This window comes from Chroicocephalus ridibundus, chromosome 2 (genome assembly GCF_963924245.1).
Source record: "Chroicocephalus ridibundus chromosome 2, bChrRid1.1, whole genome shotgun sequence".
Lineage (NCBI taxonomy): Eukaryota > Metazoa > Chordata > Aves > Charadriiformes > Laridae > Chroicocephalus > Chroicocephalus ridibundus.
This window is the reverse complement of record NC_086285.1, coordinates 64,926,498-64,938,377: the sequence shown is the minus strand read 5'-3', so window position 1 is coordinate 64,938,377 and position 11,880 is coordinate 64,926,498. Positions and strand designations below refer to the sequence as shown.

Genomic DNA, 11,880 nt, shown 5'->3' with positions numbered 1-11,880 from the left:
GAAGAGGTGAACCAGCATCATGATCTTCATCATTGCACTAACCAAACTAACCAAGACAGTATTTTTTAAGGTAAACAAACTGTGACAAATGAAGAATATTCTTTGATAATTTCAGTTTATCAAAGAATTAAACTTTCTTCTTCACAAAGGTGCTGCATGGTCAGAGAAAAACAAGGATGTGCAAGATCTGTGTTGAGATGTAAGAAAGAAAGGGGTAGGTGGAACTACTAAAAACATTAGAGAGACCAGAATAATAGGGTGGAGAAGCAGAACAAGCCAAGGGGGGAGGTAGTCAGAAGAAAGGTATATGCAATACAAAGCAGAGGACTGGTGCTGTCAGAGCAACATTGAGAAACAGAGACCATACGTGCGATAGGCAATTAGAACACAGTGAATAAAAAAAAATTTTTTTTCAACAGTTTATTAAAAAAAAAAAAAGGAAATAAACTACTGCCCAACCATTTTCAAACTTAAACTAGAAAAAGAACTCTGTGATAGGGAGAAGAAAAGAAAAAAGCCTATCCCTCAAACCCTGAAGTCATCTATCTTTACTTTTATAAAAGCAAATATTTGAGTGGATTCCTTGGAGACTATAAGATTAAGAAAAGATTCCACAAAGTCTCCAAATCATAAGAGAAATTAAACTGAATGTTGTTTTGTATAAACAGTGTTTTGGGATACATTCCAAAAGATATGATGGGAAGGGAATTAGCTTTAAGAATATGAAGAACAATCCACTCTGCAAACTAATCCACATTATTTTCATCCAGTACAAGCTGGAATGCTGATTTTAATGCTAAATCTATCCACAGGCTTGCATTCTGAACTGAGGTAAAAAAGAAGGGCAAAGAGCATATTTGTTAAGAATGTGACAAGCTTGTTACTCTAAGGGTGCAAACAGAACTAAGCAAATTATCTTACTTATGATCACTATGTTCAGCCTATATAAAAACAAATACTCTGTCTTGATATGTATAGAACTTTCCCTCTAGATATTCATCACTGTAGGCTAAGATTTCAAGTCATGTGAATCATGATCGTTACCGAGTCTTAGAGAAATACATCAGACTTCAGCTGCATAAATTAGGAAGTGTCATAAATGAAAACACACAGAAGTTCTGTTTTTCTGTACTTGCTCTACATAAAAAGAAGTTTAGCCATCTAAACAATAATGCCTGCAAAGCATCCAAATAAAAGATGCGAACATCAGATGAGTGTCTATTTCAAGAATGCTGTGCAAGTCTCTGAAAGATCCTAGTTTCTGATATTTAAGACATCCCCCTTTCATAATAATAAAAATTAATATACTTTAAACATACCCACCACAAAAACTAATCTCTCCTTATCTAATTCCTTTCTGTATTGGAAAAAAATGAGGAAATTCAGAAAAATACGAAAATAATTGTACAAATTATGGAAAATTATGCAAAAGAAAAATTATATAGGCTTTTTGAATGATCAGTAGAGTTCTTAAATAAAGATATTAGGCTCATCTGGTTTTCTACACAGTTGCAGTATCAAGTTTTTAGAACTGTAAGTTTCAGAAACTTGTGTGTGCATCTTCACTAAGGAAAGCATATAGAATATTCCACAATTAAGTTAAAGGTTTCATATTCCCATTAAAATACAAGCAGTAAGGAAAAAAAAACCACACACAAAAATCAGTGTCAACTGTGGTACATTGCTCTACTTAACGAATACCTGACACACAGACCATAGCTCTAACACAGGGCAACACATAACACCCTATTTCCACACTGTCAGTATTTCGGTTACTGCCATTTTGGCTTGCATACTGCCAGCACGGCCTTGCAGGTAGAGCATTGTGAAGGTGGGGCAGTTCTAAGCAATGAGATGAGGTTCGAAATATCACCTGAGAGGCAGTGCCCCTTGCCCCTAGGCTCTCCACCTTGCAGCAGCTGCATTTTGCCAATGGCATGATTAACTCTGAACGGCAGCGAAGCTGTAAGGAGCAAGGCAAGTGAAAAAGCAAACTCCTGCAACTGATTAGCAGCAGTGGAGGCAGCAGCTGAGAGGAAACAGCCATCAGGGACTGCCTCTTAACAGCTCACTGGGATACTCAACACAGGTCAACTGCACAAGGAATCTCCCTTTTGCATTGCCTTCTGTAGAATGATAAAATTTCAAATGGTTTCTATATTTTACCAAAAATAATTGGTTTTAGCCTAGTTCACTACAGGTAATTTTATTTCTGTAACTGTATTTCTGGTGAACAACGAGTTGTTGTTATTCAGTAAGTTGATCTATTTTAAGAGTTGCTCAGGCTGTTCTGTGAGATTAATCTATTTTTGGGACTGCTGCAGAAATGGTGTATTCCACCACTGACCCTTCCTCAAACACACTGATGTGCGAAATGACATTGAGCATTTAAAACATTCCAAAAAAAAGAACACAATCCAAGCAATTTTTAATGGGAGTCTCCAAAATGGCAAGTGATATATCTCCAAACATCATCAATTAAATTATTCGTGAAAACCACAAAAAATTTAGGACTCTGACTCAGACATGGCTTATGGCTAGTCATTCACATTCTGGAGCATATAAATTTTTATCCCCCTATATTGTTATAATAGGGAATTAATTTAATATTGTAGGAATTTTACAGCTATGAATAAATTCTTAGCAAAATCAATGGAAGAATTTGCTGCTAACTCTAAAATATACAGTCAACCCAAAGTACAGTGAGAATTCTTTCTCACTACCAAAGAGCCATTCCCTTGTTTGTTTTGTACATTGTTCTATAACAGTTATTTTGTTTGGAACTAAATCATGTATTGTTGCACATACTTTGCCTTGCTGTAGGATTGTAAACAGAAAGTTGCACCAGGTGAAGTTGAAATGTTGATTCAACATCCGTGTCCCAAGTAGCAGAGTACCATAACACAGTACAGACAATCTCTTCAGTTCAGTACTTGAGCAGCCGTTTGGCCAGGTGACTCAGAGGCCACATAACAACGTGGCGCACCATGCTAAATTACATGTAGCCAGAAAAGACCTACCACATGACTTGGTATACCAATTGCGTAATATGTTTAATTGTTGCTTTCAGAAAAAATTATAAGTTAGGGCATAGGTTATTCTGGGACTTTAACTTGTGAATTGATAGCAGGCCACATCATGGAACAACTTATTCTCTAGCCCAGGGACATAACAGCAAAGTAGATCAGCAAGCGATGATCTAATATTATCTTCCAGATGCCAAAGAAAATACATTAGGATCAAGTTTGCTCTAAGGCTACAGACATCATGTGCATGCAAACCCAACAGTACCAGTATTTGAGATATAACAGTACTATGAAACGCTAAGCTGTATGAGAAATGAGGTCCAATAACTTAAACTGACCACGCTCAGTTACCGTTTTCTGTTTGTGGGGGATTTTTTTTCCCCATTGATCTCTTGTGCCCCAGTTTCCCATTTGTAGTATTACCATTTTATTACTTTTTTGAGAGAAGAATGCAAAGTAAAAGAGTATATTAAAAAAAAAATACACCGCTATTTGAGAAGCACAGGTAATGTGGACAAAAATGCCATACCAAATCACTGAAAACAAGCAATTGCAAAAGTTGTAGAGCATGCTGTAAATAAAATATAGGAGTGTACAAAAAAAAGCCTGGTACAACATAGTAGTTCGCATTAAGTGAATTCTGTCCACATATGCAACTCAAAGTCAATCAAAACATTCAGTCTTACTGTTTTCTTATTCATTTAATGTAGTGCTATAAGCCCACCATTCTTCCAGTTTTCTATATATGAAAGAAAACTGAAAACCTCAGTTCCTTTATGTGGAACTATTCTTTTTCCATACTAGCCATCTGAAGAGCAAAAACCCCACTTCCACACTTTTGCTATTGCAGTTAATGGAGTTACTGGTAATGATAGCTGATAGACAGTCTTTCTGGCTCAAAGTGAAGGACACAAAAATTTTGCTTTTGGTTTGACAAAACACTGCTAACCATTTCCAAGTATCAACGTTCCTACGTTCTAATCCCAGTTTTGAAAGAACAAGAGTGGCTCCTCTGCCGTTCAGCGCTTTCTTTCCAAGCTTTTCAGGAAAGACTCTTTTGTCTTCCTCTTTACCTAACACTGTTCCACCAGTCTCACTGAGACACTCTAGTCTTTGGGAGGGCCTACTCTATTTTCCATCTTCTGCTACTTTCTTTCCTTTGCTCAGAGATGGGAGCATATAGAGAGAAAAGCACTAATAACTACATTACATGTATTTCCTCATGGCCTGATCCCAACAATTCTCCCTAACATCAAGAGCGGGATTCTCATACTTCAAGAGAAGCTGGTGGTTAAGCACGTTCTTAGATAGAAGCTCTGCATACAGGGGACAAACTAAGTTTGAGGACTACTTACTACCTGTATGTGACAGGTTTCTCAATTTTATCCCATACAAAGAGGAGTTTTTAGGAGGATTAGGCACAGTAGACCACATTTCATTAAAAAAGTCTATGTAAAACCTTTTCTTCTTACAAATCCTTGAAATTTGTCATGAAGAGACACATAAGTTTTCAACGTTCTGCTTTTATCCTAGGCACTACAGATATACAGCCACAGAAAGCCATTCTTCTCAAATAGACTATAGACATCAAATTATCAATTTAATAAGAAAAACATGCAAGTGAAGTTACTGGGCCCTTGCATAACAGTGTAGCAGCAGCATAAGGTCAATGCATTTCTAAGGCCCTTCTGAAGCTCTTTAGGTAACAGCAAACGGGATTTCATGGGGCATTTTCTTCTCTCCGTCTATACCGACATGAATGTCAGCTTCTGAGGTGTAACAGATAAGAACAGCTTACTAATGCAACTACAAGATACCAGACAACCAAATTTAAAAATGTTCAAAAAAGGGTGTCAAGGCAGGAGTATTGAAAATACTATGCTCAACAGGTAAATTGGTGAAGTGATATCAGTTTCTGGGAACACATGAATCTGTTCCAGCCACTCTATTTCACTCCAAATAAAGAATGGATGGGGGCGGGGATGTCCTTTTTTTGGGAAATATTTTTCAAAAATTATTCTCATAAAATGGGGTAGAGAAGGACAGGCACAGAGCAGCCTTTTACATGTAGAGAAGTCAATTTGGTCACAAAACACTAGGAAGAGAAGTTCCGTGGGAGGAGAGGGAGGTGAAGTGATTTTGCCTCAGATTACCAGAATAGAAATATTTTTTTATTACTCCAAGGCTCACCAGCGAGGCCATTTTCAAATAACCAAGGGCAACATACACACAAAAAAAGAAAACAATACCAGTTCTTAGATTTTCATTTGCTAAAAAAACCTGAGAAGACCAAACAAAAAACCCCAAAACAAACAAACAACACTCGCAAAATCACCAAAGCACCAACCACAAGACATGTAGTATTTAGCTTTCAGGCTAGTGAAGAATTAGGGGAAAAACAATATTACTGTTTTGATGAACACTGAATGGTTTCTATGAAGTTTTACTTCTGATGTTAAAACATAACAGCAGATGTAGAATTCCATAATATAAGGAAAAAAAAAATGTTTTGAATGGTGTTTGTAAGGATTAGCAATACAAAAACGATTTTTGTACTAATCTGAAGCACACTAGGCAGATTACATGCTGTAGCTCCTTTACAGAGGCTACTGATTTCTCATGAGTTCTATTTAAGATAATTTCTACTCATTTTGATGCATTACTTTGTACGCTCTGAGTGCATATATATATATTGCACAGTCCCAGTAATTTTAGCGTTTCAATCTTAGTACCGAAAATACATCCCCTTGAATTTATTTCTGTCTCCCTCCAAGTATATTGTGTTCTTTTTAACTTTATCCCCAAAATCTGTTGCCACTGATGGAAACAGGTCACATTTGCAGAAGGGCTGTGCTAACAATCTTGCTTTCTATGATGACCAAAATCACAAAAGCAATTCTAAATTTAGATAACAAAAAACTATTCTGCACTTTAAATAGGTAAGAATGAGACCACTGCAAAATGCCAGACAAAATAAATAAATAACCTTAGTTTGTTAATTTCCCTCTTGGTTAATTAACACCTATAAATGACCTTTAGCATTGACAAGTCCAACTTCATCCAGAAAGCCAAGGTTTAAGAATATCTATCCAAACAGGATTGATTACTGATTACAGCATTGTGAGGAGCACAATTCAATCTGATTTTTTTTTTTCTTAAGGCTGGAACCGCATTCCTGAGTAAGCTGATGTGACTGCCAATGAGGTAAAACGCGGAGTCTCATTACACTATAATAATGCTGATGTTACCATTTCTACATTTATCTAAAGCACAGAACATATATTATTTTAGACTGAAATTAAACCTCGTCAGAAATAATTTTTCTTTATATTGTTTGGAATTAAAAACATATTGAATTGATCCATTAAGAAAATTCTCTTCTCCCTCTCTTTGTGTTTTTCAGACTGCGTCTGCATCCTTAGGCAATGAAACAATTTTTATAATTGTAATAAAACAACAAAGAGTTGACTTTAAGTTAAGAAAATTGTTGCTTGAATGACTAAATACTTCAGCAAACACAATAAATCCTTCTAAGTTTAACATACAGATAAACTGCATGCTTGAACAGGTACATATATTTCATAAATTTGCTTAAACTTATTTCAGCTTTAGTCTTCTGCTCAGTGTTTACAGAGCACGTCCGCATCTCTAAATTTTAATATTGGTTTAGTCAAAAAACAACTACCTTTAAGTGGGAAAATTAAAAATTTGCCATTAGATAAAAATGAATTTATAGTACAAAGTACAGCAGTGATGTTATACTCCAGCAAGAAATGCAACTGAAGCATCTATCTGTATTTCAATGGAGAGAGGAATGATAAAAGAGCCAAACCCCTGTATTTCTTGCTTATTTCCAGACACGGAAGTTTCATTTTGGCAATGTAAATTGAGAAACATAGATTTCAGTGTTTGCTTTCTCCCAATGCCAGAAGACACGAGCATCACTGGACTACATTCCCAACAACAGTGTATCAACACATTTTACAGGAAAACCTCTAGAGTATTATTTTTATTTGGTTTCAAAGGCAGCAGAGACAGTCTGCTATTTAAAACCAGTTCCAAATAGTATTTGGAAAAATTCTTCTCTAAAGCAGAAGAGAGGGCGGACTTATTTCCTCTCAAGTTTGCAGCACTATCACAAGTGATCAACTTAATTTTGTTTCAGCAACAGTTAGGTGCAGATTTTTTAATTATTTTTTTTATGTTTGAATCTTTAATCTCTCAAGTGTGATATATCTTCTAATCTCAAAGACTATTTTAGACTCCCTTTGCCCTCGTTTTGGCTCCTAATGCTACATATCCTATCCAACATGTAATCATTACTGTCAAGCTTGAGAAAACAGGAAGATTCCCCCTCCCAGATACACAGAAAAGGAATGAGCTGACTACTGCTTGTCTACCTGCTGCAAGGCTAACTAGCACAGAGTATCACCTACAGGCAGTAAGTGTCTTATCTTACAGAAGTATGCAAACCAATCTCAGCCCATGTGTGCTGGTTTTGGCTGGGATAGAGTTAATTTTCTTCACAGTAGCTAGTATGGGGCTATCTTTTGGATCTGTGCTAAAACCAGTGTTGATTATACTGGGATGTTTTAGTTACTGCTGAGCAGTGCTTACACAGTGTCAAGGCCTTTTCTGCTTCTCACACCACCCCAGCAGTGAGCAGGCTGGGTTACACAAGAAGCTGGGAGGGGACAGAGCTGGGACAGCTGACCCCAACTGACCAAAGGGCTGTTTCATACCATATGACGTCACGGTCAGCATATAAAGCTAGGGGAAGAAGAAGGAAGTAGGGAGGACACATTTGAAGTTACGGCATTTGTCTTCCCAAGTAACCGTTACATGTGACGGAACCTTGCTTTCCTGGAGACGGTTGAACACCTGCCTGACGATGGGAAGCAGTGAATGAATTCCTTATTTTACTTTGCTTGTACATGCAGCGTTTGCTCTCCCTATTAAACTGTCTTTATATCAATCCACAAGTTTTCTCACTTTTACTCTTCTCATTCTCTCCCTCATCCTACTGTGGGGGAGTGAGCGAGTGGCTGTGTTGTGTTTAGCTGCCTGCCAGGTCAAACCACACCACCATGGTAGAAGACACAGTAAGATGTTAACTCCACAGAAAGGGAGAGTTAAAACTGCATGTTAAAAATGTTGACAACTATTTGTTATGCTGAAGTACTGCCTTTTGTTGCTTACTCAACTGTCATAGCCTTAAATGGTTTTCTGTTTTCAGCTCCCAAATCCATCCCTACTGGTCACACTACTTGTAGGCAACTGCTTTAAACAAGGATGCTCAGTCCATAGAGAGAAAACCCCATGCCAATATTATTGTTGAGCAATTGGTACACAAAAGACTCATTTACAGAATAATTTGAAAGACAGTTGAAACAGAGTTGATAACACTTGATGTAGAAAATAGTCTCTAGAGAAAGTCTTCACCTGCTCAATGTAAGATTAATTTTTAGATTTTTGAAATATTCTATAGAACAACTCCCAAGGCAGAGACACTTAAAGCATGTAATTTAACATATACTACATTAAGCCTCATTATACACATTTAGTAGATTCCTATCAGCTAATTACAGTACAAAGAACTAAGCACCTCCAAGAAACAAATGAATATACATATTTAGAATAATGAACACCTTAATAGGTCCATGACTCCTTGAAAGGCCTTTGGACAACAAATGAGTACAGTTTAGTTACACAAGCATCACCTGTTTTTTCAGTGGCAGATAAAATGCTATTTAAAAGCATGATTTCTAATTAGAATAGAATAGACTATTTCAGTTGGATGGGACCTACAATGATCAACTCCCTGATCAATTCACAGCTGACCAAAATTTAAAGCATGTTATTGTGTGTCCAAATGCCTCTCAAACACTGACAGGCATGGGGCATCCACCACCTCCCTAGGAAGCCTGTTCCAGGATTTTACTATTCTCTCGGTAAAGAAATGCTTCCTACTGCCCAGTCTAAACTAAACCTCCCTGACTTGTTCCTAAGGTAATTATTTTAGAAAGTGCTCATATACTGATAACGCAATATATGGCAGAAGATATTAAGCTTCGGCTCTGTTAGTTTGTGTATGTGCATGCGTGTGCACGTGTACATGTAATGTTTTGCTTCTTAGTAGTTCATGAAAATTATGTTTATTTAGGTTCCCACTGTAGATGGAAGAACACAACAGTTGACTGTTAGCAACTGTAACATTAAAGTATTATGCAAGCAAAGGTGGCACATGTATTATCATAATAGTAAAAACCATGCTGCAGCTTGTCAACGTGCTGCTGGATCTCTTCTTTGTAGGTTTATCTGCTACATAATCTTTTGCTGATCAAAATTTGGAGCAACTATTTGAAAGTTAATAGTGATTTTGAAAGCATCAGGGAAATTTTAAACACAAATCCCTTTACCCTTTATTATAGTTTTCTGTGTGAAAAAAATTTTTAACAAATATTTACTAAAAATCTAATACACCTCCAGAATTTGTTGGATTTGGGTATAATGTGTTACATTTATGCATACTCCCCTATACATTAACTATATTAAATAATTTCATTTTAAAGACGTGTGAGAATTATTTATTAGTCAGAAGTTGTTCAGAATTCTTAGAGAAAGATTCTGTTACTAAAGGGCTCATCTTTGTTATCAGATGGAACAGAAAATAATTATGCACCATAAACATTCTGGTTCCATTTTACTCTATTATTTTAAAATGTATGTTACAAAGATTAAAATAATAAAGGCCCTCTTAATCCACGTAATGGTACATATCACCTGTCTCTGTCAATGATACATTTAAAAGCATCTCTTTATTAGAAACACAAATCAATACACTCAGGGGACTGCAATAACTGCTTCAAGCAATTTGTATTATCATTTCATTCCTGATGTTCCTACTCAGAGCAACTTATTATGAATGGCGTGAAAATGGCAGCCTGTCACAATTGATTTTTTTTAAGCCTCTTGCAAGAATTTTTCCCTTTCTTAATATAATTAAGTATCTTCCTACTAAACACATGTCTTGGTTGTAAGATAAAGCCTACAACTGAAGTTTCATTTCTTTATAATAGAGGGCCCTCCCCAACTTACATTAGAAACATTACTGATGAAATGAAGAGCCATTTGCTTTGTTTTGAACTGAAGGAACCTTGTACAGAGGGAAGCACTCAAACTTCTGGTGTTTTTTCAACAGACCCATCTGTTGACGATGTTTTAATTGCTTACAAAAATCCCTGGAAGAGCATTCTGAGTAACTGGAACCTCAGTTATCTTGCTCTGCTTCCTCTGGGAGCCCAAATAAATTTTAGTAGCCCGTTATAAACACTCCTTAGAACTACTTTGTAGCTCTGGCCAAATACTTTACAGTAAAATAATCTGAGAGAAGTGAAGCGGGAATTAATATTTAGCTGTGAGATAGAAATATGAATTATACATGCATATCTTCAGACTTTCAAAGACAAATGTTTCCATTAATACCTGTGACACTCCTAGGTAAAGGAAGAATTATTTTACTTCTGAAATGAGACTGAGGTGGAATTCACTTCTCACACGAAAGTTCAAATCAGTGCAGCACACACAAAACACATTAGAGTAAGAGCTTATAGATTTTTGGTACATCTATTTTTAAATTTTTCGAAAACAAAAGTAGGAAATCCCACAGTAAGACTAACTTACCTTATTTTTTGGATTGGATGTGTTCATTACACTTCGAGTTTCCTTGCCTGTGTAAATTACAACACCAATTACAGTTCCTGAAAAACAAACAAACAAAAAGTAAAACAGAGGCATCAAGTAGTTAAAACAAATTTGTCTGAATTAAAACTTGCAGTAATTTACAGTCCCTCTAACAAATCAATTGCATGAGTGCACCCTCAGCAAGTTTGCCAACACCACCAAGCTGAGTGGAACAGTTGACACGCTGGAGGGAAGGGATGCCGTCCAGAGGGATCTGGACAGACTCAAGAGGTGGGCCTGTGCGGACCTCATGAAGTTCAACCAGGCCAAGTGCAAGGTCCTGCACCTGGGTTATGGCAATCCCAAGCACAAACACAGGCTGGGCAGAGAATGGATTGAGAGTAGCCCCAACGAGAAGGACTTGGGGGTGTTGGTTAATGAGAAACTCAACATGAGCTGGCAACATGTGCTCACAGACCAGAAAGCCAACCAAATCCTGGGCCACATCAAAAGAAGTGTGGCCAGCAGGTCGAGGGAGGTGATTCTGCACCACTACTCCCCTCTTGTGAGACTCCACCTGGACTACTGTGTCCAGCTCTGGAGTCCTCAGCACAAGAAGGACATGGACCTGTTGGACTGAGTCCAGAGGAGGGCCACAAAGATGATCCGAGGGCTGGAGCACCTCTGCTACGAGGACAGGCTGAGAGAGTTGGGGCTGTTCAGCCTGGAGAAGAGAAGGCTCCGGGGAGACCTTAGAGCAGCCTTTCAGTACCTAACGGGGGCCTACAGGAAGGATGGGGAGGGACTCTTCATCAGGGAATGTAGTGATAGGACGAGGGGTAACGGTTTCAAACTGAAGGAGGGTAGATTTAGATTGGCTATTGGGAAGAAATTCTTTGCGGTGAGGGTGGTGAGGCACTGGAACAGGTTGCCCAGGGAAGTTGTGGATGCCCCATCCCTGGAAGTGATCAAGACCTGGTTGGACGGGGCTTTGAGCAGCCTGGTCTAGTGGGAGGTGTCCCTGCCCATGGCAGGTGGGTTGGAACTAGGTGATCTTTAAGATCCCTTCTAACCTGAACCATTCTGTGATTCAGCATCACTAAGTAAATTTTTATATTAAAATTTAGGTTTTTATTAATATGCACAAAACAAAACCCTTATTTTTATTACT

General features: G+C 37.5%; 1 protein-coding gene across 3 annotated transcripts in view; it reads right to left on the bottom strand.

Moving 5' to 3' along the window:
- ATP9B (ATPase phospholipid transporting 9B (putative)) overlaps positions 1-11,880 on the bottom strand; it is a 171,967-nt gene that overhangs the window by 66,758 nt on the left and 93,329 nt on the right. For all 3 annotated transcript variants that reach the window (XM_063325763.1, XM_063325761.1, XM_063325762.1), the window contains one exon: positions 10,710-10,786. In XM_063325763.1, the coding sequence (XP_063181833.1) occupies positions 10,710-10,786 (77 nt within the window). The remainder of the gene's footprint in view (positions 1-10,709; positions 10,787-11,880) is intronic.